This window comes from Staurois parvus, unplaced genomic scaffold (genome assembly GCF_062004578.1).
Source record: "Staurois parvus isolate SC_StPar_1 unplaced genomic scaffold, SC_StPar_1.0 ptg000750l, whole genome shotgun sequence".
Taxonomy (NCBI): Eukaryota; Metazoa; Chordata; class Amphibia; order Anura; family Ranidae; genus Staurois; species Staurois parvus.
This window is the reverse complement of record NW_028318546.1, coordinates 3,546,019-3,572,036: the sequence shown is the minus strand read 5'-3', so window position 1 is coordinate 3,572,036 and position 26,018 is coordinate 3,546,019. Positions and strand designations below refer to the sequence as shown.

Genomic DNA, 26,018 nt, shown 5'->3' with positions numbered 1-26,018 from the left:
ATAAAGTAGAGATGAATTAGAACACGTGTCAGGTTATTATTGCTCTCTGTGTACTTGATAGGGAGATTCACTCTTTCAATTTATCCTATTTACCATTAGTGACAGTGAAAGAAAATGCAAAATTTGGGTTGACTCCAAAATAGAAATAGAGCGGATTTATTCTATTTGGGGCCCTAGTTCTGATGACCCTGGAGACCAACCATGGATTCCATCACTTTGGAGGGATTTCTTCTTATATCTTATTTTTGTTCTGATGGGACAGTGATGGCAACAAACTGACAGGGGGTATAACCCTTCTTCACTCTGTCCTAAATGTTCCCAAAAGTTTTGCATTTAGTTCTACTTGCAAGCATCTAATACCAAATTACTTATTTTCCAGTCGACATTTTGAGAAAAAAAAAAAAGACTCCTCAATCATTGGTATAACTACATAGAACATAGCAAGTGCCCTTTCACTTTTGTGATCCAATTGCTACTTCATCATTGCAATCATTTTGGGAGGTCAGAGAAAGAGAGAGCTTGCACAAAAATGGAGCATATTCTACTGGACACAATACTGAAGGAAGCCAAAGAAGTGAGACAGACCACAAGCACACTAGGAAAGTATATACTGTACAGTGGGGAAAATAATTATTTGATCCCCTGCAGATTTTGTTAGGTTGCCCACTTACAAAGAAATGAGGGGTCTATAATTTTTATCATTGGTGTATTTTAAATGATAGAGACAGAACATCAACCAAAAATTCCAGAAAAAAACACAATACAAATGTTATAAATTGAGTTACAGTTCAGTGAGTAAAATAAGTATTTGATCCCCTACCAACCAACAATAATTCTGGCTCCCACAGACTGGCTATGTGCTCATGTGGTACACAGATTAGTCCTGTAAATTTAAGAAGGTGCTCCTAACAACAACTCGTTATGTGTATAAACGGCACCTGTCCACAGAATCTCTTTCTTCCATATCACCATCATGGGCAAGACCAAAGAGCTATCAAAGGACACCAGGGACAAGATTGTAGACCTGAACAAGGCTGGAATGGGCTAGAAGACATCAGCAAGAAGCTTGGTGAGAAGGAGACAACTGTTGGAGTGACCATTACAAAAAATTGAAAAAATACAAAATAACCATCAATCGCCCACAGTCTGAGGATTCATGCAAGATTTTGCCTCAAGGGGTAAAGATAATCATGAGAAAAGTGAGGGATCAGCCTAAAACTACACACAAGGTCCCCCTCCTCAAGAAGGCACATGTACAGGCCCATCTGAAGTTTGCCAATGAACAGCTAAATGATTCAGAGAAGGATTGGAAGTAAGTGCTGTGGTCAGATGAGACCAAAATGGAGCTGTTTGGCATTAACTCGACTTGCAGTGTGTGGAGGAAGAAAAATGCTGACTATGGCCTTAAGAACACCATCCCTACAGTCAAGTAGGAAGGTGGAAATATTATGGGGCTGTTTCTCTGTTAAAGGTACAGTCCAACTTTGCCGCATTGAGGGACCAATGGACAGGGCCATATATTGTAAGATGAGAACCTTTTTCCCTCAGCCAGAACACTGAAGATGGTCGTGGATGGGTCTTCCAGCAAGACAGTGACCCAAAACATACTGCCACGGCAACAAAGAAGTGGCTCAAGAAGAAGCACATTAAGGTCATGGAGTGGCCTAGTCAGTCTCCAGACCTTAATCTTATAGAAATTTTATGGAGGGAGCTGAAACTTCGAGTTGCCAAGTGACAGCTAAGAAACCTTAAGGATTTAGAGAAGATCTGTAAAGAAGAGTGGACCAAAATCCCTCCTGAGATGTATGCAAACCTGGTAACCAACTACAAGAAACGTCTTACCTCTGTGCTTGCCAACAAGGGTTTCTCCACCAAGCACTAAGTCATGTTTTGCTTGGGATCAAATACTTATTTTACTCACTGAACTGCAACTAATTTTAAAACATTTGTATCGTGTTTTTTCTGGATTTTTGGTTGTCATTTGGTCTCTATTTTTTTTATCATAGATGTATTTTAAATGATATAGACCCTTCATTTCTTTGTAAATGGGCAAACTTACAAAATCTGCAGGGGATCAAATAATTATTTTCCCCACTGTAAGAAGGTATAGCTGCTCCACACACACTCTAACCACTACCTTCCCCTGCCCCACTGTTCACTAGGTAAAAGACAATTGCTGGTGAGCAGAGTTTTCACTCCCACAAGCTGCGTATTGCTCAGCCCACATGCAGCTGCAGTCACATTCCCCTGTGATCTGCAGAAGGCACGTGACAAAGAACATAAGAAATGTTCCTCTGAATAGAGCCAGTGAGAAGCTAAGCTTTCCCTCCATGAGTGATTTCTCACTTCTTCACTCACAGTTTAATGTAATATTTCTTCTCATTTATGTCCCCTTCTTTCTGTCAGATCACAGGGAAATAAATTAAAGCTGCTGCATGTGGGCTGAGCAGCTACTGACGGTGTACATTGTGTTCCCGGAATTAGAGACACAGAAAAAGTTTCTAGCAGCGTCTGGCAGGTGCAGCTCACTCTAAACTGATAGTCTCTTTTAGTGAAAGTTCTCATTTATCCAGGTGATTGAATTAAAGTGACTGAGCTGCCTGTGTGGCTGTAAATGCTGGGGTATGTTCCTGATAGACACTCATTAAAACTTTACATAATATACATTTACATGAGTCCCTGCCCTCATGGAGCTCACAATCTAAAGTCAATACCTCACATCCATACATATACTAGCATTAATTTAGACAGGATCCAATTGAAGCGAACTAAAGGTAATTATTTGTGTTACAATAAAAAAGATGTTATCCATACCTGCTAGGTGGTATAACATTGCACCGAGCTGCCCCTTACCTCCTGTTTGGCAGTCCCCTGGCAGTGCGGTGTGCTACTTTTTCCTCTGAGTGCACCCTAGCAAGTCGTGTTTTATAGGGGCACCCATGCATACATGTTCTCAAACTGGGCTGTGTGCATCCATAGACACAAATACGGTGCCAGTAAGCCACACCCCCACTTCCTCCTCACAGAAATTCGACTTACAGCAGCAGGAGTCTATGGCTCCCACTTCCCTCTGTGTCACTCATGAGAGCAGGAAGAGGGGAGAGTGGTGCTGCAGGCACAACAGCACTGCATTCCTGAGAGGAGGAAGGTAACTGTTTAGGGATGGGGAGAGGTAAGATAGGTAGTGGGGAGTTTTAATTGGGGAGTGGGGTCTGCAAGTGGGGGACTGGGGGAGGACATGGGATAGTGAAGATGGTACTGGAGGAGGACATGGGATAGAAGAGATGGGACTGGAGGAGGAGGACATGGGATAGGGGAGATGGAAATGAAGGAGGAGGACATGGGATGCAGGAGATAGGACAGGAGGAGAGGACATGGAATGGAGGAGATATGTTTACTCTGCTTTCTGTTAATATTGTTACAGTTGTTGTTAATATTTACTTTTGTAACTTCAGTGTAAATTCTGCATAAAACATTTAACAGTGTAATTTTTTTAGATAATTTATGAGGGCATGTTTAGGGGCGGAATTAGGGGAGGGGCATGGGAGGGATTGGGTGGAGCGACTGGTGGCGAGTAACTCTTAAGGCCTGGCTAGTAGCTCAGGGCTTGAAATTTTGAGCCCTGATTGAGAGAACTGTACCAGCACCTTTTCTGAGGACTATCCCTATAGGGCTTTGTATTGATTGAGGTGTAGATGGTGGTCAATGCTTTATGCTACTTGTCTTCTGGTGGACAGGCCAGTAAGGCCAAATGCCTTCATTCAGAGTGTCATGCTGACAGTAAAGTTAGTGCAGTCTACTTCCAGTAAGCAGAGCAGGTCAGCTTGGTATTTGTTACTTGTGAAGAGGTGGCATTAGCACAATAACTTACACTGTGTAAGAGGAAAAGAATACTCCTGTTCAGGGGGATGATTGACCCAGCAGGTTTTTGTAATATTGGAAGTGAAGTCTACCTGTCAAAATCATCATCCCCCAAAGCCTTTCTCTTCGGAGTGCCACCAACTTCAACAGCAAATGCTTGTTGGATGACATCTAAATATTACATTATTTCTATTCTACAGGAAAAACCTTAACTTCCTAAATTACTAGATTTTGTATTTTTTTAGATCCTCGGATATGAAACAACTGACCCAGCAGGTTTTCATAATATTGGAAGTGAAGTCTTCCTGTCAAAATCATCATCCCACAGAACCTCTCTCTTCGGATTGCCAAAAACTTCAACAGCAAATGCTTGTTGGATGAGATCTCAATATTCTATCCTACAGGAAAAAACCTTTGCTTCCTAAATTACTCGATTTTTTCTTCTACCCTTGGATATGAAACAACAGTTTCCAAATATTTAAGTATGGATCAATTTCCTGATCTGGCCATTTTTATGTCTAAGGATACCTGCAGGCACCCGGTCGCTATTGGCAAGATCAAGATGAATAATCTGATAGACAATCTTCTTCAACAGCTCTGGTTCCTCTCTAGTATTCGGTCACTGGCAAATGCCTTTCCCCTCCCATCCCCTTCCTTCTCTTTTAATATAAATACATTTTACACCCAGCTTTAGTATGTAAGACAAAATCTATTATATTTCTGGTATATTGATAGCCAGACAGAGAGGATGGATCTACAAATATGTGACCGGTACATGATTAAAAACATTTTTTGCCACCAAGAAAAGTTTGAAAACCTATTCTACATTGCATTTACTAACAAGGTTACAAATAATGTCAAACATCTTAAATCCTGTCATGGTATGAGAACTTTTATGTGTGTGAAAAAGAGATACCTTTTCATACTGGATAAACTTACATTTAGGCTTAATGGTCCTTTAAAATATAACATCAAATGCTTGCTCTGTGTCAGTGTCTATCTGACTGTTAGAGATGATGCAGTATAAAAAGAGCTTTCATCTATCCAAAGATCTGGGGAAAAATATAACCTACAAATATATAACAGATTCTTTTTATAACTGAGGGTCTCTGGGCAATTTTAATGAACAGACCAGACCCACAGAAGGGGGCTGCGGGAAGCTGTGTGTCAGAAAAGAAATTAAAACCCCAGAGCAGAGGTATAATTTATCCAATATATAAAAACCTATATCAATATCAACCACTAGCCTACAGGGCACTTTCACCCCCTTCCTGCCCAGGCCAATTTCCAGCTTTCAGCGGTGTCACACTTTAAATGACAATTGTGCGGTCATGCAACACTGTACCCATATGAAATTTTTATCATTTTTTAACAGTTTTTCTTAGTTTTTGTTATACAATTTTGTAAATAAGTGATTTTTCTCCTTCACTGATGTGTGCTAATGAGGCTGCAGTGATGGGCACTGATAGGCTGCACTGATGGACACTGATAGGTGGCACTGATGGGCACTGGTGAGGAGGCACTGGTAAGTTGCACTGATGGGCATTGACAGGCATCACTGATGGGCACTGAAAGGCAGCATTGATACATGACACTGATATATGGCACTGATAGGCGGCACTGATAGGCAGCACTGACTGGCACTGATAGGCGGCACTGACTGGCACTGGTAGGTGGCACTGACTGGCACTGATAAGTGACACTGACTGGCACTGATATGCAGCACTGATAGGCGACACTGACTAGCACTGATAGGTGGCACTGATTTGCATTGATAGGTGGCACTGACTGGCACTGATGGGTGACATTGAAAGGCAACTCAGATGGGCACTGATATGTGGCATTAATGTGCACTGGTATGCACTGATATGTGGCATTGATGTGGCACTGATGGGCACTGGCACGTGGCACTGATGAGCACTGACTGCTGGCACTGATGGACACTGACAGGTGGCACTTTTGAGGCCACACTGATCATCAGGGCACACTGATCATCAGTGCCCTGATGATCAGTGTACATGTCCCCTCCGCAGAAAGCCGATTACCGGCTCTCCTCTCCTCTCGAGCTGTCAGTGTGACAGCTCGAGAGGAGAGAAATGAAGATAACCGGCATTTCCATGTTTACATGTGATCAGCTGTGATTGGACAGAGCTGATCACATGACCGAGCCGACATGTTCGGCTCTTTCCGTGATCCGCTGTGTCCAAGGGCGGTGTGTCCAAGGGCGGACGCATGCGCGGTGAGAATGAAAGGACGGGGAAAGAACAAAAAGAGGGCGCACAGGCCTAGTGCATTACCATAAAAAATGTTTAATAAAAAATAAAGTAGGTGTTGTACTCACAAACGACAATATAGTCAAGGCACATCATAAAAGAACAGCTGGATCAACACCGCGCTGAGTAACAGTCCGCAATAGGGAGTTTAGACATCCAAAAGGCTGACGCGTTTCGAGGACTTGCCTCTTCCTCAGAGCCAACTGACCAAATGTCTGCTCCCTCTTTTATATGCTCACTACTAGTTAAACCAAAGGTCACATGGGCCGTCCTGGACACTCCACCTGCACAGGGTCGTCAGCCTTTTGGATGTCTAAACTCCCTATTGCGGACTGTTACTCAGCGCGGTGTTGATCCAGCTGTTCTTTTATGATGTGCCTTGACTATATTGTCGTTTGTGAGTACAACACCTACTTTATTTTTTATTAAACATTTTTTATGGTAATGCACTAGGCCTGTGCGCCCTCTTTTTGTTCTTTCCCCATTCAGTATATTTGGATTCCCCCGGTCCATTTGAGGGCAGCAAGGTGTGCATGTTCCAGGACATTCTTAATGTGGTTGTAGCATCGAGTCCATCCCCAAGCGCAGGAGCATTTGTGTTTGCTGAGAATGAAAGGACGTCATATGACGTCCTATCAGAACGAGAAAACCACCTTGCGCCCGTCATTGTACTATATGGCGGGCGGAAGGTGGTTAAAATAACTTTAATATATCTGAAAGCAGGGTAGGGTTTAAAATAAGGAGATGCAGAAGTCAATAAATACAGTTAATTATTGGTTTTGACCTTTTTAATTGCATCGGGAGAACCAGCTGATATAGCTATATGATAGGTTGAGTTCACAATGTTGCGGGTAATGCACATGTGCGTTAATCTGTGTTGCATAACGGTAACTCATTCATTTGAATGTGCTGTCTAACACACAAAAAATGTAAAAACAAAAAACTAAATTTTCTGAGCTATGAAAAAGTGCATCCAAACACCAAAAATTACTCCCTTGGACAGCTGCTGCTCACAAGTTGTGATAGCTGCTTGAACAATGGCACCAACAGACAATCACAGCACTATCCTATTTCTGCAAAGTAATACAAATAAATGCTCATAGTTGAACAATAAATCAATAATGATCAATAATAATAAAGTCTTTCTATTTCCAGTTGGTGGATAAAAAAGTGCTCAGTACTCAAAGAGTTCACCAAATATCTTTCAACAATGAATACATCCGTGCCTATTCCCGTGAACACTCCATGGCCCTCCTCTGTGCTCCCACATTCACCAGAGGTATATGACTCTCAGCATTAGCAGAAGAGTCAACCAAGCATCTACAGTATTTTCTGGCGTATAAGACTACTTTTTATACTTAAAAATATACCCCAAAAATTGGGGGTCGTCTTATACGCGGGGTATAAAATGTGAACCTTGAGTTTGTTTGGGTCAAGCTGGCTGGATGTGTGGTAATACTGTACATACAGTATACCGTGCTGAGCCAAGCTGGCTCAAAACAAATGTCCCTATGACAGATTAATTTGTCAACCCGCGGAATGTGCTGTATATACAGTGTACTGCGCTGAGCCAAGCGGTTTCAAAATGTACCGGTACGTCCCTACTGTAATCAGGCCGCTGGATGCGTGTATGTACGGTAGCTGCGGCTACATACAGTATACACTGGGCCAATCAAGGCGAGTGATGTATTCTACTGATGAATACAAAGCCTGCTTGGATTGGCTGAGTCAGAGAGGTGGGTTGATGATGTCACAACCTCAGCCAATCTGAGCAGGCTTTGTATTCATTAGTAGAATACATCGCTCGCTGTGATTGGCCCAGCGTATACTGTATGTAGCCGCAGCTACCGTACATACACGCATCCAGTGGTCTGATTACAGTAGGGATGTACCGGTACGTTTTGAAAACAGCTTGGCTCAGTATACAGTATATACCGCACATCCAGCGGGCTGACAAATTAATCTGTCATAGGGACATTTGTTTTGAACCAGCTTGGCTCAGCGCGGTATACTGTATGTACATTACTGCACATCCAGCAGGCTCTTTATATACCGTATACTGTATGTAGCCGAAGCTACCGTATTACCGCACATCCAGCGGTAACCATCTGATTTGGAATTTGATCCATATGATGACTGTCTTACAAATGTATCACAAGATGTCATTCATGAACTTATGATGTCAGAGGATGAACATGAGGATTTTGAAGGATTTTAAGTACCGGTAAGTCATAACCATTACAATTAAAAAATCTGATGTTTTTAAATGGTGTTGCCTCAGAAGGGGGGTAGTCTTATATGGAGAGTATAGCCCAAAGCTGATGTTTTAACTGGAAAATTAGGGGGTTGTCTTATACACCCAGTCGCCTTATACGCCGGAAAATACGGTATTCATCTCTACTTTTGAATCTCTCCCAGAGCTCCAAAATTCCTCAGCTGGTGCGGGATGGGTTGTTCCATATACAGAATATCATTCAGTACCACTCTGTTCTTAAACCTCAGTGCTCAGGCAGGCATAAGGAATAGAAAGGGGAAAGCTACCACGGTGTATTAGTATTACGTTTTAAACCATTAAAACCAATACACTTCCACTATATTGCCAAAAGTATTAGGGCGCCTGCCCTTACACGCACATGAACTTTAATGGCATCCCAGTCGTAGTCTGTAGGGTGCAATATTGAGTTGGCCAACACTTTGCAGCTATAATAGCTTCAACTCTTCTGGGAAGGCTGTCCACAAGGTGTGTCAATGGAAATGTTTGACCATTCTTCCAGAAGCACATTTGTGAGGTCAGGCACTGATGTCGAACAAGAAGGCTTGGCTCACAGTCTCTGCTCTAATTCATCCCATCGGGTTGAGGTTAGGACTCTGTGCAGGCCAGTCAAGTTCCTCCACTCCAAACTCACTCATTCAGGTCTTTATTGACCTTGCTTAGTGCACTGGTGTGCATTCATTTTGGAACAGGAAGGGGCCATCTCATAAAGTTGGGAGCATGAAATTGTCCAAAATGTCTTGGTATGCTGATGCCTTAAGAGTTCCCTTCACTGGAACTAAGGGGACAAGCCCTACCCCTGAAAACAAACCCCACACCATAACCCCCCATCCACCAAACTTTACACTTGGTGCAATTCAGTCAGGCAAGTACCGTTCTCCTGGCAACCGCCAAACTCATACATGTCCATTGTATTGCCAGACAGTGATTCGTCACTCCAGAGCACACGTCTCCACTGCTCTAGAATCCAGTGCTTTACACCACTGCATCCGATGCTTTGCATTGCGCTTAGTGATGTAAGGCTTGGATGCAGCTGCTTGGCCATGGAAACCCATTCCATGAAGCTCTCTATGCACTGTTGTGCTAATCTGAAGGCCACATGAAGTTCGGAAGTCTTTAGCTATTGATTCTACATACAGTTGGCAGCTTCTGCACACTGTGCGTTTTAGCATGCCCTGACCCTGCTATGTCATTTTACGTGGCCTACCACTTCATGGCTGAGTTGCTGTTGTTCCCAGTTGCTTCCACTCTGTTATAATACCACTAACAGTTGACCGTGGAATATTTATTGCAAGGAAATTTCATGGATGGACTTGATGCACACAGTACCACACTTGAATTCACTGAGCTCCTAAGAGCGATCCATTCTTTCACAAATGTTTGTAGAAACAGCCTGCATGCCTAAGTGCTTGATTTTATACACCTGTGGCCATAGAGGTGATCCAATACTTTTGGCAAAATAGTGTATATAAGCATGTAATACAATTGTATAAAAACCCAAAAGCGCAACTGGCATGCACTCCATGGGCTGGAAGTGACGTCACTGGAAGCCTCAAGCAATGTGCTTTGTCACAAAGAATGGATGCCTTCAGGAATGGGAGCTAGAGAGAATTTTATTATTATTAATCACAATTTATTGTTGAACTAAGAATATTTACTTTTATTATATTGCAGTAATAGGATAGTGCTGTGGTTGTCTGTTGACACTAAAAAATGCATTTCGTTTTTTTGTAATGCAACATGCATTGTGGTGCGTTGAAACACACATCTGTCGGCAAGGTGCATTGAGGTGCCATTTAAAATGAAAGGCACAGCAGCTCATCAACACCAACGCTTTGTGTGTATTGCAGTGTCATTCATGCTTACTGGCACCCTAAAGCCAACAGATGTGTGTTGCAACACAGTGCATGCATTGGTAGTGCAAGTTACCGCAGTGCAACAGTGTGAACTAATTCCTATTGTACCTGGTTGCCCCATTCCTTTATATTGAGTAATATCTCTATACTGGAATAGAGCAAGGAAAGTTCTTCTTGAATTCTGCATCAGCCAACCTTCTTTTCCCTCTTTCATGCCTACTAACCTGAGCTGGACCTCACATTTAGGCACCCAAGCAACACCAATGAGGTAGATGACCTCCTAAAAGCATTACTAAACTCTCTCAATTATTATTAAATTAGAACTATAAGCAAAACTTTTTTTAATTTTGGATAGAGTAAGGGGGGGGGGGGGCTGGGGACATTTACCTTTACTTCCTGTCTCATAGCCAAAACAGGACGTGAGAGGAAATCCCTGCAAATTAGCCCCCAGGTCACCAGGACTAATGTCCCCATTGGCAGATTTCTCCTCTATTATTTTTCTGGGGACTACCCAAAATTTGGAATTTATTCTACTTTTGCTTTCAAAAGTACCAGTAAACAGGACAGAGAGTGAATCTCCCTAAGGGATACACAGGCAGCAATAAAGACCTAAAAGGTGTTCTAATCCACCTCCACTTAATCTTTAGTTATACTTTAAGTATTTTAATCCTTATGCTGCTAGCCTTCATAATTAGATAGGAAGGTATATTAAAAGCTTTTTAAACTTTTTTTATTTCTTCAGTTGCTTCTTAATTTCTAGCCAAGGTCAAAATAATTGCATACAACCCTGGAATCTTCATGGGCAGATGAAATATGGGAAGTAAATGCTACAAGAATCATCTGCCCTTACTCAAGATGGCCACAGATAAAAATGCTAGTGATTTCTCAACAACAAAAGGATGAATGAGTAAGTTTGCTTTGAATACTAAAAATGCTGTACATACAGTGCATTAATGCAATGTTATATAACTGTTATATAAGAGACTGCATAGTGGATTTCTTCTTTCATCTCATGAGCCCACATAGTCAATCAGGAAGCTGACTTAACACCTCAGTAAGATAAATGATTAATTAAACCTTGTTACCTGGTGTTTTAACACATATGTACAAAAATACCAAAGCTATTTTCCCTGCTTTTTCTTTCGCACATGGTCTGCGTTCACAGTGCGTACAATCATATGATGTGTCATTGTTGCCAGCAATAGTCTAGTAAAGATTAATATAGCAGGAAGAAAAAGAAATATCTCTCCAGCGATTCTAATAACCTGATTTTTCTAAATCCTGTTTTTTTTCTATTCCTATTGTTGTATGGTTTAACCCACAGGGATGAAAACGTCCTCTGAGGCTTTACTCAGCACTCAAATAAAACCCTTTGTGTTACTACCCCAGTCTGTTGCCAGGAGTGTTCCGTATTATATAAAAATGTTATTATACCAGCCTGCATGCACCAATTAAAGATAATTTATTATTACAATTTTACAAAAATACTATGTATATAATAAAAGAGTGAGCGCTAATCCAAAAAAGCAGCTAAGCACTCTAAGCAAGGAGAGAGGATATTACGGCTCACCCTGGAGATCATCTACCTGCTGACCGGGGAGTTTTATTCCAGCAGCAGATCAGTGGGACGGTGCCAGTGGAGGACGGTGTCACTGGAGGACGGTGTCACTGGAGGACGGGATTCAGCACTGTCGCATCTTGAATGACAATTGCGCGGTCGTGCAACGCTGTACCCGTATGACATTTGCCTTTACCAAGAGGAGGAAGACCCCCTTTAAGTAGGTGACCCCTTCCGTCCATCCAGCTGTAGGAGACCTCTGGCTACCTGGATCTGTTTTGGATAAGCTCTGCATCCTTGAGGGAAGATCAACCCATTTTGACCAGACCAGTTTTCTCCTTGATTGAGGATCCATGGGCTTTGATGCATACCGCTTACTTATATCTGTCTTCTGGTGAGTGCGCATTTCTGCTTTTGTTCATGGATCACCACCATTGATTTATACTTGTCATCTGGCATGTTTTTATGAATTAGACTTTAATGTTACAAAAATGGATGATTTCATATAGGAATGACTATAATAATGTCTAAATTAATTTTGTACTACTTTAAATTGACTCTAGAGCTCATTCATATTGTAACTTGTTTGATAATATACTATGCAGTAAAACCTATTGCCTTGAATTTTAACAATCACTGTGTTGCATACGGAAGTATTTCTGAGCACAATGCAGCATATCAATGGGGATAGCTTTGAAATAAAGAGGAACAGCCTATTGCTTAGTTAAAACTACTAATTTTTTTCTTTTGAGCCAACACACATTGCTTTGGTTGGACCCATCTTTAAAACTCAACTGATGTTATAAAAGCTAAAAAAGAAACTCCATGCAAGGGATGTCTTTCTCCAAAAGCAAATATTTAATATATTGCAGCCTACTAAAGCTATAATGTGGTGGCTACATTCATTTTATTTTTTTGTCTTTTTCCTTTATTTTCACCTGCTGTTCTGGCCAGTAAATCTGTTACTTTTCAAAATTCCTTTAACCACTTGTCTACCAGGCACTTTTACCCCCTTCCTGCCCAGGCCAATTTTCAGCTTTTAGTGCTGTTGCACTTTGAATGACATTTGCTCAGTCACGCAATGGTACCCATATGAAATTTCTATAATTTTTTCACACAAATAGAGATTTCTTTTGCTGGTATTTAATCGCCACTGGGGTTATTTTTTACACTATAAGCAAAAAAAGAGCAAAACATTTGAAAAAAATATGTTTTTCTTTGTTTCTATTATAAAATTTTGCAAACAGGCAATTGTTCTCCTTCACTGATGTGTGTTGATGAGGCTGCACTGATAGGCAGCACTGATGGGCACAGATAGGCAGCACTGATAGGCTGCACTGATGAGGTGGCACTGGTGGACATTGATGAGGAGGCATGGATGATGCTGCATTAACACGAAGCAATGATAGGCACTGATAGGTGGGACTGATGGTCGGCATTGACTGGCAGCACTGATGGGTGGCACTGCTGAGCACTGATGGGTGGCACTGCTGGGTGGCACTTATGGGCACTGCTGGGCAGCATTGCTTATCAGTTTAGATCTGTTCTGTGACATTTGTCGGTTATCGGCAGTACTTGCCTCACATTGTGACAGCGTGAGGAAAATGCTGCTGATAACCGGCAACTGTATTTACTTTGTGATCTTCTGTGTCATTGGAGACAGCTGATCACATGGTAAAAGGCCGCTGTGATTGGTCTTTTACCTAGTCATGTGATCAGCTGTGTCTGTAGAGTGATCACTGACAGTGCCGGTTGCATCATGTGATGCCCTCCCAGAACTGGACAACAGCGCTCTAGCCGGTAACACAGACTGGGGGCTTACAATTGTCAGCTTTTATTCATTTATGTGAAACCTTTATCCCAAAAGAAAGTAAAACTAGTGCTGTAACTAATTAAAAAGTGGTTGCTGGAGTTTTGGCTGCAATTTGTTAGTCAAGTCCATATAAAATTGCTAGTGCATCTAAGGCAGGCCATAGATGATGTGATTTTCTTTGGTTGCAGGAAAGAAAATCGCTCAATTCCCCCCATCAGTTCCTCCCATGGAGCTAATGTGTTCTCCTAGCAGGGGATGGGGGGATGCAGGGAGCCATCCCTGCCGGAAGAACACAGTAATTATTGCTAGCAGTTATAGCCACTGGCTATAATCACATGTAAAAATCTGACCTGCTGGTTGTACCCTAGTAGATTGACATGAGTACAATCCGCCTGCCCACAGACGGTTCGAATCTCGTCTGGTCGCTGTTGAACTGGCTGAGTTTGGAACCATCTATGGCCGGCTTAACACTACCCTCTCCACAGATTGAAAATGCTGCCATCCAAGGGTGGTTGCATTTCTACTCCACAGAACGAAGCCACACTAGGAATGAATGGCCAAATCACCATATAAATATAAAGGCATTAGAAGACTAAAGAATTAAAAAGAATGCAGCCACCACCTATAGGGTTGGTAAGATATATATATATTTTTTTTTTTCTTTTTTTTTTTTTCTTGGAAAAAGTAGAAAAACAAACAAGAAGATAAATACACAGGGAAATAGATGTGGCAATTGTTATACCTATAAATATAATTTCATTTGTGTTTAGCAAGTCTTATGATGCACACAATCCAGTGACATAGTATATAGCCAAGATGGTTGCAGCTCTTGCAGCATCCAATCTCCATCAGCACCACACATTGAAGGTCCCCTTTGCTTGCCCCCTCCTGTAAGCTGCTCTAAACACTAACTGCCTCATCTTTCTCTGTGTACAACATATTAAGATACAGCTCTGCATCGTGTGCAACATATCAGGATGCAGCCCTACAGCTTCTTGTCTCCAGCAGCACCACACACTGAAGACTCCCTTTGCTCCCCCCCTCCCCTATACAGTAAACACCTACTGCTTCATCATCCAACCTGTGAAACTAATTAGGATGACAACACAGTGCAATACAGCAGATCCTGACTAGCTCAATGTGCTGACACTCCCTCTCTTAGCCTGAACTCGGGTGTTCAGGGTATTAAGAGCAGTTCATAAAAAGGAACGTTAGCTTTTAGCTGTACATTTTATCGTACCTAAATCATTATGGAAGCATACCACAGTGGAATTAATTTATTAAAGTAGTAGACATTGTTCACTTAGCTATCAGAATGTTCTCTTTGTACAGTGATTTTTTTTTTTTTTATTGAAGTTGGCAATGTAAAGCTGGGCTCACTTTAATCACTTAAATGACCCAATCACTAGCAAAAAAAAAAAGTATTTTTTCTTGCACATGATTTGCTATTCAGCGTTACCGTATTTACTAAGCTCAATTAATTTTTTTTTTTTTTATTGAAGTTGGCAATGTAAAGCTGGGCTCACTTTAATCACTTAAATGACCCAATCACTAGCAAAAAAAAAAAGTATTTTTTCTTGCACATGATTTGCTATTCAGCGTTACCGTATTTACTAAGCTCAATGAATATCCTGTTTGCATGAAAGTGAACAGTCTCTGATCCTTTTGTAACTGAACCCCAATGTGTTCCTGGAATTAAACAACTTTACCACATGATATGCTATGCCCACTGGTGTTCTCTTTTATCACTGTACACAGAAAGAGCACATTGGTTTTATTTGTAAACATGTAGCTCAAACAGAAATACCACACAGAGCCCAAATCTACACAACCTAATAGGGCTAATATAAATAAAGTAGAACTCCAAGAAAAAAGTACTTTTTTAATTGGGATTGGTCCAGAGAATTTATGTGAATTTAACACATTGCCAGCTATGTCTAGATGGTGGCTGGGGATGGTAAAAATGCTTTATTGCCGCCAAATACAGCATCAGTTGTGAGCTTCTGCTTCCCAGATTAACAGTTCTGGCTAATCTACAGTGAACAAAAGAGATGCTTTGCTCTCCCTCTTATGCTTTTCTCATCTATTCACAAAAAGCTGTGTATTCTTTTGACTGAATGCAAAGCAGTCTATGAAAGAAAAAGAAGAGATCCCAGGGTTTACCCACTTCTCTGAGCTTTAAATGGTTCAAGGGCTATGTAAACTCATTTAAACTGTCCCTAGACCTGTTCTTTTGCCAAAAACAAAACATTGAAAACAAAAACAGACAGGGAAGAAAGAGTGAAAGAAAACATGTGACAGTACACAAATACAAAGTACAAAAAGGCAATAAAAACTACAAACATAAAGAACATAAATGGAATAAACTAAACTGAAATACATTCCATTCCCTAAATTACCATAAATACACCCATTAAAAAAAGGACAAAATGAAAAACAACTCCCAATAAAATATGTGTTTATGCAAATAGAAGGTATATAACAAATAAAAAAACAAGCCATTTCTTGTATGAGAACAATCTTATTTACAAGGTGTAAAAACTGGAGCCTAAAGAATGCATAAAGAATATTGAATGTAAATATTGTGCAAGCAGAGACAAGCAATGCTTTTCAATGTACTAGTTAATTTCCTAAAACTGGTATTTAGTAAGAACATTATTTTCGATTCCTTACGCTCTTACATTAAAGGCTGAATAGCAGTAAAGCTGAAATATTTGGAATTGCAAAAGCAAAGAGACATTTTGCTTGACTCTTATAAATATAGATAAAAGTACATTGTCATAACAAATGTAAGATTTTCAAACAATGTAACTTTTAAAATGCTGATTAAATCTACAATGTTTAATTAACCAAATGTCAATGTATTGACTGTAGTTCCAAGAGGTTAATATTCACTACACTGTTAGCAACAGAAGACAAAATCAACATGATGCCAAAACCCCAGAGCTATATATTGGCAAAACCTTTACGATCAATGTGGTAGACACCAACTCTAAATCATACTATGATGGAAATAAAGGGGAACTGCAGTGGCACTATAGGAGAATACATAAAATTCTCATTTCCATAGATAAAATAAAACCACCTGATTGCACAGAATGTCAAGGGCTGGATTTCTTTTTCGGAACCAGGGTTGTACTACCATGCTTGGGCTTTTACTCCCAGGTCCCTCAAGAGACTGGGCCAGAGAATGGACTGTAAAAGTGCTGACCTTTATCTCTGAAAGTCATAAACTATTATCTGTCAGTGAAAATCTGCCTTATGTGCCTCCAGCTTATACTCTGTCCAATGAAATGTAGAAATGTGTGAAATGGTCCAGCCAGTTCTAGATTCAATCCAAATCAGGCTGATTTGCAGATGCTGGATATCTGTGAAAATCAGCTTATTTGCTGAATCTATTTTAGACCCTTTATCTGCTCACCATAAAGAGGACCCTTTATCTGCTCACCATAAAATAAGAAGTGTTAAAAAAAATAAAATGCCCATATTCACTGTTTTACAAGCTGAACTTGAAAGAAAAGAAAATAACCAGGAGTTTCAAATACACCAAATCTCCTCTAAGAAATGCTCAAAAGTAACTATTGGGGGAGCAAAGCATATGAAGAGTATGGGATTCTGTAAGATTCCCATGGTCCAGTTCTCAGATGGGTATATCAGTTAAGTAGCACATACTAAAAGAGGTGCCTCAACAAAGAACAGCACCTCTTATACTTGCTTACAATAATTTGGTGATTGAGAGTTTAAGGTTTTCATTGGTCTACAATTTGCCTTGTGTTTGTTAAACTCTGTTTGATTAAAGGTAAGTCAAAAGGACTACTTTACTTGTTCACCAGGGCAGGGAATACTAAGCCTTTCCAGCCATGGTTAGGCAAGCTGAACAAAGCTATCCACACACTTTCTATACTTCCTCAAGCAGTACTAAACGTTTATAGCATCATGATGGGGCAGACATTGTTGTCCCCACGAAGAAGCATTGACGTAGTGCTGAAAAGCATATAGACATGGCAGGCATAAGCATAGCTGCTGTTACAAGTATTTTGATAAATCAAAGAAGCTGTGTTGAAGCTGCTTTAGAATCTGATGATAGAATTGTTCAAAGGCAATCTAAAGTTACTTCCTATATTTTTATGTATGCTGGTTTTCTAATATTTTGTAGTATTGTTTACTTGCACATTACACTGTTCTAAGTTATCAGAATCCTTTTAGCCACTTGCCATCCAAGGACATCCCTGCACATCTTTGGGTTGGAGTGTTTATATCGAGGTCATGGCTGATTAGCTGCTGGATCGATTTTACATTACGAAAGGGGTCCCCCCATCGCCACTGCCTTCCCAGGCTCTCCTACATTCCACAAGGGAGCCCAGGACTGAAGCTGGCCAGCTGACCATAGAGATGATCAAGGACCGAAATAACCCAGAACATCTCTATGGTCTAAGAGACCACGTTTTTCTACACTTCTGGATTTTGTCTAATGTAACAGACCATTACCAGCCTGTGAAAGCATCAGATCAAACCAATCTGGGTTTGATCTGATGCTTTGAAGGGCAGAGGAAAGATCTGGGGTCTAATAGACCCCAAATCTCTCTATAAAGAGGACCTGTCACTGCTCCAGCTATCATAAGGGATGTTATTCATCCCTTGTGATAGCCATAAAATAATAAAAAAAAAAAACAAATTTAAAGAGAATGTATAAAAATAAATATTTAAATAATTAAAAAAAATAAAATAAAGTGGCCCTGTTCCCCCATCCCTCTGAGCAAAGGTGAATGCATATGTTGGATGCACGTCCATAAGTAAACGGTGTTCACACCACATATGTGAGGTATTGCCGTGAATGTTATGGCAGAAACAATAATTCTAGCACTGTGTAACTCTAAACTGGTAACCTGTAAAGGCTTTTAAAGCATCACTATGGAGATTTTTATGTATTCCAAGAGCATGCACAATTTTAATGCGTGACATGTTAGGTATCTATTTACTTGGCCCAACATTATCTTTTATATTTTATCAAACAACTGGAAATTTAAATGTGTTTTTGTGCATTAAAATATATTAAAGTGCATTTTTTCCACAACAGTTGCGTTTGAAAAACCTCTATGCAAATACAGTATGACATCAAAAATTGCAACACCCACCATTGTACTCTCTAGGGCATCTGCTTAAAAATATAAATAATGTTTGGGGGTTCTAAGTAATTTTCAAGCATAAAAAAGTCTGAATTTTTAAAGAATGTCAGAATTGGCCTGAGGGTCAAGAGGTTAAACATGACCAAACATACATTAACCCAAGCAGGCCACACACCAGTTAGGTATTGGTACATTTTGTTGATCTAGCAAATGAAATTTAAAGAAATCTGAAGAAAATCTGTGTAGCTACTTACAATACATTATTGTAAAACGTAGCTTAGAATAACAGATCAAATCTGTGTGGAAAGCTTTAGCAGAACATTTTTTGCCTATAAAAATACAAAAGAAACCTGCTAAAAGCTGATGTGTGATAGGCTGGATTCCCACCAGCTGATACGGGCACATTATGCTGTATTTCAAATTTTGCTGCAGTTGAAATGCAGCAAAAGTCATGATAATGCATCTGGAATGAACAGGCCGTAATACTGAAATAGTCCTGGAAAAGCTTGCTCAAGACTTTCTGACTAGCTGGACAAGAAATGCAAAGAACACGGTGGTAAAGGATATTACAACATAAACCTCATGCCAATTTCCATACCAGTGCAGTTCTCCCTAAATGTTAAAGTTACTGGTCCATAACCAGCCATTTCATGTTTCACTAATCCCAGTTTGAATACTGGTACCTTATTTGCTTTTTGATCAACTATAAGTACTATGCTATACAGATGAGTGTCTTTATAAATAAGAAATATTGATTTGAAAATAAATAATGTTTATTGACTTGAAAGGGCCAAGGACCATATATTACAGTTTGGTTTATGTAAAAGTCTTAATACCAATAATTGAGAAATACACAAGGTTCCTGTCCAGTAATCTCATGAAAATATGAAATAGCAGCACACATACAGAATGGACCACACACATTTATGTCAGATATCTAAATTTCTGTGCCAATGAACGTGAACAGATGTAATGCAATTCTCAATGCGATATGTAGCTTTTTCACATAAATAAGTCCTTAGGGTTGCAACTTTAGCTGTTTGATTCTATCAACAGTTTTGCATGCTCTATAATTATTTAGAATTTTGTACAAATCCTGTTCACTTCACAGAATGAAATTATGATAGAGAGCACACCAGACTTACTGAGCTGTAGAGAAAACCTTCGCCATTCATTGCCACGTAGAGGCCTGCCTTAACGCCTTGTATTGCAACCACCCGTAGACCCACAGGGATTAGATTGAAAAGGGCTGAATCAGATAAAAAGAAAATAAAAATAATGTTCAGAAAGATTTATTTTTATGTACAGAATATGTCTAATAGTGTTTCATAAAGCTATCTTATATTTTGTCTGATGTGATGCTTAAAATGGACCTTCGCTCTCCTTTTTTAGATTGCATATTCTGTTTCCCCCCCTTACCAATTTTGGGTGAAATGACCTTTTCCTTAAAGCGGAGTTCCAGTCCCCAGAATACATTTTTCTTAAAAGTTGACCCAGGATTGCCTTTTCGAGAACATTAACAGTTGGATAAAGTTATAAGTTATAGCTTTCTAATTCGTTTTAAATATGTAAATCTTTACCTTGATCTAGGAAGCAGGCAGGCGCCATGATGGCTGTGAGCATCTGAAGCCTTCAAGGCTTTTTTTCCTGAAGTTGGTGCTGCTGGTTATCCCAGCATGCACCACTCGATATTGCGCCTGCACAGTACTGACACTGCTTGGCACTACTTGTATAGAACAGGTTGCCATAACAATGGCGGGGACAGCGGAAGTTCCTGCCCTCTTATGGCAACCTGTTCATCAAATCACACCAGGGGGAAGGCAAGTGAGGTCTGGAAATGGAGCAAGCCCCGCAACAATAATTAGAACAACACAGATCTTACACTTCATTCCCACACTGGACTCCAGTAAAATGGCGCCAAACTCCGCCCATTCTCGTCACTTCCGGTTTCGAAGTAATACAATATTCAGTCACTAGGAACCTAAAGGACTCCTGGGATACAGGAAAAGACATCCCAGGAGACGTTGCAAATCGCCTTTACACGTCATGGCCTAGGCGGTCAGGACTGGAGGTGCAGTCCTGAAATACGATTTTAAAGTATTTACATTAAGACAAAAAAAAGTATCCAAATCGTGCTGGAAAACACACGAACCATGTAATCAGAGGAACTTTAAAAAATGGGTGGAACTCTGCTTTAAGGTATAGTCCTATTCCTCACCTAGGCGAGGACGACGTTTGCTGGGTATGCCCCCCGCCTGGGATACAGGTCATACAACTCTCTCATGAAGATTTTGAGTGGTACGAAGACAACACTGGACACCATGGGCCGGTAAGTATCTTTAGCAGCTGACTATTGCTTTTTTCAGACCCAGTTGAAGTTCCCCGTTAATAAGTACTGAGGGAACTGAAAGCTTTTGTAATGGGCAGTAGTTGCAGATGTCCATGAAAATCAGATTGGTTTACTACATGTATTCCATTGTCAAAATGAATTTGATGGAAAAGAGCTAAGAATTTCAGCTGCAGGTGACCCCCCTACAGATTGGTGCTCTGTAGAAGCACATGTTGTAATATGCAGTTAGTAATCATTATAGGAGATATAAAAATAAAAGGGAATATAGGTTACCAGAATATATACAGCTGTTGCAGCTTAACCCTATTGCACATCTATAAGAATCTTTCAAGCAGACTGGCCATATACTAGTTAATGGGCACAAATTAAAAAATCAGTAGTGACATTTTTGAGCCCAAAACAAAACAAAGGAGAAGTTTGGAAAACTTCTGCCGAACGGACGATAAATTGAAAGGTTAATGTATTTCTAGCCTGTTAAAAGTTGAACTGTTGGTGCTGCGCATATAGGACTCAGAAGCAAAAAACAGACAAAAATCTGATTCATTTATGTCCATTGAATGATTTATCATCCAAAAATCGGTCATTACATGATGGCAATATCATGTGTCTTTATGAAAATGTGTTCATTTTTTGAAAACCTGTTTGAACGATTTTACAACTAGTGTATGGCTAGCATAAGTCTTCATGCACACTTGGGTGTTTATCCCCAAATGTCAGTGTCTTTGTGCTCCCAGGAGGCACAGGTACAGTGTCCAGCCCTACTTTCTGCAACCTGTCAATATGTATGGCAGGCTAATGTATACAGCAGTTGGACGCAGCTGGATGCTGTCCTGAGTGGTCTATGCATTCAGAGCCATATGCCTCGAACATCCTTGAACGCATACAGCCCTAAACATGAGTACCAATAAGTACAGCATCCAACTGCAGTGTATTTCAATCTGTCATAGATTTTGACAGGCTGAAGGTAGCAGGGCCAATGCCTCCACCTTCTGGGTGCACAAAAAAAGCCCAGGGGATAAATGCTGAGTGTGCATGAGGCTAAATTCTCCTTGGTAATTAAAAGTGGAGGCAAGAATTCCTTTTCTGTGATTAGTTGCCTACACTGCTCCTATACTCTCCTGTCAATTCATTATTTTTGGGTTGTAGGTAACATAGTCTATTTGTAAAACATATGATTTTCTTTCCTTTTTTTTTTTTTTTGCAATAACAAAATACTTACATACTATTATTATACATTGCCTTTCTTCCATTTTGTAATCAAATTACATGACAACATTTTGCCATAGCATGAGAAAAACATTTTTTGTATTTTCTTTTTGGACAGCACCTCTAATATATGGTAGTGTCTGTCTGGACATAGCTGCCTCTCTCACCCCTTGCAAGAAGCCCATCTATATACAGTAAATACAGAAGGTCTGTGTTAATGTAGAAATAGACATATGATATTGTGGTTCTGAACAAGTTAAATACTGCAGTGAACAGCTGTTCTATAAGTCATTTGTTTCTGATGCTAAGGCAAATGAAGTCCCTGATAGGAGACTCAACAGGCATTAAGCATGATTTATAATTGGAATGAAAAGGGTGATTTTCCTTACTGTAGTCGCTGTTTTCGTCCTTGGTCCCATCAATGGTGCCATCTGGGTGCATCTGCAGGAAGTATCCCTGCTGGCTGAATAACCTTGTCACAATTCCTTTCAGCTGGGGTTCTGTAAAATAAATACCATCAATACAACACTTAGAACTGTGCTCGGTGATTGTACATGGGACAGAATGCTTAGTCACCAGGATAGAAAGTGAATAAGCTAATTATGCCTGGCTAGATCACCTGCCTCCAGTTCCTTCCAGCTGTGATTCTATGACATGCAATTGTATTAAGAGGGAAGATGCTCCAACAACTTAATCCAAATGACTGAAAACAGATAAACACCACTTCCAGTCTCTGGCAAGGTCATTAACTTTTGCAAATTAAATTCTATCTATTGTGTTCCAAATATACTAGAAAATGATACAAGACTATTATTTTATGAACATATAAACTAAACCATAAGCTGACAATTCATCTGGATCATAAAGCGATAAATGCAGCACAAAAGGTGATTTCCAGTTTAAATAATCAAACTTTAGGCACAGCCCCCCACAAGCTCTCACGCAGGATTCTGTACTAAAATGATTAACATAGATGACTAGCTACAGAAGTGGGGATCACCCAGGTAACTGGAAGTCACAGACAGATGAGAATTTCTGTTTAATTTGGAAAACCACTATGAGGCTTTGTTTGTGCCTATGTGTCCCCAAATGTAGACAGTGTGATTTTGGGGACACACACCCACAAGGATGTCAAATTGGGAGCAGTGGCTATATCTGTGCAAGCACTGCATCCCTATTGATATGAATGGGACTGCCTGAATTGGAATGCCCAGAATCCCTGTACGCCCATGTGAAAGAGGGTCTAAAAGGTATGTACGGATGTATAACCGCCAGATTATCCTGACAGAAACTTCCTGCACAAAAAAAACAAAAGTATAATCTCTACAGAGTGCGTGTAAAAATTCCTATAATCTACTGTTCATTGGGGAAGGTGAGATTTACACATGTATTAACCAGTAATTGTTGTTGTTTTTTGTTATTACTGATCTAAATGAAGAACTAGTTTAATGATATTTATATGAACGCAATGGGCTGCATTCAGACCAATAAATAAAGCAATGTCTAAAAACTTAAAAATGTCACATTTTTTGGCATCCATGTGCAAGAACCTTAAACCTTACATACTTCTCACAATGATAAACAAATTATTGCAAATTAGAAAAAGCTATTTCATTTTCTAGCCCTAACAGGAGTGATGGTATATATAAAAAGGTAATGTAAAAATGTTATGAAATAACTGGATACAATTTAAAAGCAAATTAGTTAAGGCATTCTGGCAGTGCGGTATCCTGCCACGGTGAAAATCACGGTAATAACCCAGGATATTCAACTATACAGGTTGAGGGGCTCCAGGCAGTTCTCTTAATGCAGAGGAAACTGGTTTATCAGTTTTCTCTTTGGTTTGTAAACCCCGTTTTGGGACCTGTGGCCTGGAGATTTCTAAGTGATTTGGGAGGGATGAAATCTCCAATCCTGGGTCCAAGTTTTGAAAGTAGCCAGCACACTGATTGCACAGGTGTGTGCAGGCCTTTTTGTAGAGGCCTAGCCAGGGTTCTGGGCTCCACTCCAGCAGACAGGAGGTCATTGCCCAGGAGTAAGGAGAGCTCCACCTAGGAGAGGTGGGAGCCAGAGCAGCAAGGGGCTGTTAGCTGTGTGCAAGTGGCTGCTAGCTGTGTGCAAGTGGCTGTTAGCTGTGTGCAAGTGGCTGCTAGCTGTGTGCAAGTGGCTGCTAGCTGTGTGCAAGTGGCTGCTAGCTGTGTAAAAGTGGCTGCTAGCTGTGTAAAAGTGGCTGCTAGCTGTGTGAAAGTGGCTGTTAGCTGTGTGCAAGTGGCTGCTAGCTGTGTGCAAAAAAGCCATATTTTGGAAGGAGGCTGTGTGCATTCAAGGAGTTCAACAATGTGTGCTGGGACTAGCCAGTGGTCTGGGAGACCCATATAAATAGAGGTACTGCTAACCAGCAGGGCTGATAAAGAGAGCCAGGGGGCTGAATATTTTTGTTTGTTTTGATGGTGAACACCCCTGTGTGGGAAATGCATGCTATGAAACTTTTCTTTTAAATAAAATTAGGCAAAAAGGCCCTTAAAAAGAAGAAGGCAGTGTCTGTGTGCTTTACAAAACTCTACATTTGATGCTAGTTCACACACACACACACACACACACACACACACACACACACACACACACACACACATATATATATATATATATATATATATATATATTCATTCTGGAGGGGCAGACATACATTATAATTCTTGTAACAATCACAGCCAATGACATACAAGAGTTTTTTTTAGTACAGGGGTTAGATAAAAAATGGAAACACTACATGATTTGCAGGTGTGAAAGTGATGACATGTTTTGCATTGAAAGTGGAAGGGATGTAACATTTGTTTGCTTCCGCTGTGTGATGAGACACCTAGCTAACAGGTGGGAAGCCACACTTTCGTCATTCACTGCAAACACTGCTAGTAATACAGTCGTATCAGAGCTTACTGAGCTTCAAAGAGGGCAAATTGTTGGTTCCCGCTTAGCTGTTGCCTCTGTGACTGAAGTTGCCAATTTATTTGCAGTGTTGGAAGGTACAATATTCAAGGTTATGACGCCATATAAAGAAAAAGAAAAGTTTTCCCGGCAACTGTATATGCCATCATAACCAGATAAGCGGGCACCAACAATTTGACCTCTTTGAAGCTAAGTAGCCTCTGACAAGACTCCATATTACTAGCAGAACACACAGTGAATAACAAACATGTTAGTTAGGTGTCTCATCACACAGCAAAAACAAACAAATGTTAAATCACTTCTGCTTTCAACATGAAACGTCATCAATTTCACACCTGCAAATCATGTAGCGTTTCCATTTTTTTATCCAACTCCTGTAGGAATTTCCCAAAAATACACAAAATAGAAAAGTCAATTATCAGGCAGATATAAAATGTGCAAATTAATTTAGCTCTGAGATCATGAATTCATCATTAAAAGTATTTTTTTTTTTTATTCCACAGTGCAAGTACCTGCAGTTGACCTGGTTTCAGCTTTTTGCAGCCCCCTATACAGACTTTATGCTTTATAGCGGGGTATTTTTTGCTTTCCCCTGGATCAACTGTGAGTATAGAATTTTGTATATGAAGGTTGCCTACTTATTTTGTTTATTTATTTTGAATCTATTGGTTGAACTAGACACATTTTGTCTTTTTTCATCCTCACTATGTACATAACTATGTAACTATACAGCAGAGAGGGGAAGGGAGAAGCAGTA

At 40.2% G+C, this 26,018-nt stretch overlaps 1 protein-coding gene across 4 annotated transcripts in view; it reads right to left on the bottom strand.

The window, feature by feature from the left end:
* LOC149445028 (fibroblast growth factor 12) overlaps positions 1-26,018 on the bottom strand; it is a 705,992-nt gene that overhangs the window by 198,564 nt on the left and 481,410 nt on the right. For all 4 annotated transcript variants that reach the window (XM_089654318.1, XM_089654317.1, XM_089654316.1 and 1 more), the window contains 2 exons: positions 22,705-22,815; positions 19,905-20,008 (listed from right to left, as the gene is read on the bottom strand). In XM_089654318.1, the coding sequence (XP_089510444.1) occupies positions 19,905-20,008; positions 22,705-22,815 (215 nt within the window). The remainder of the gene's footprint in view (positions 1-19,904; positions 20,009-22,704; positions 22,816-26,018) is intronic.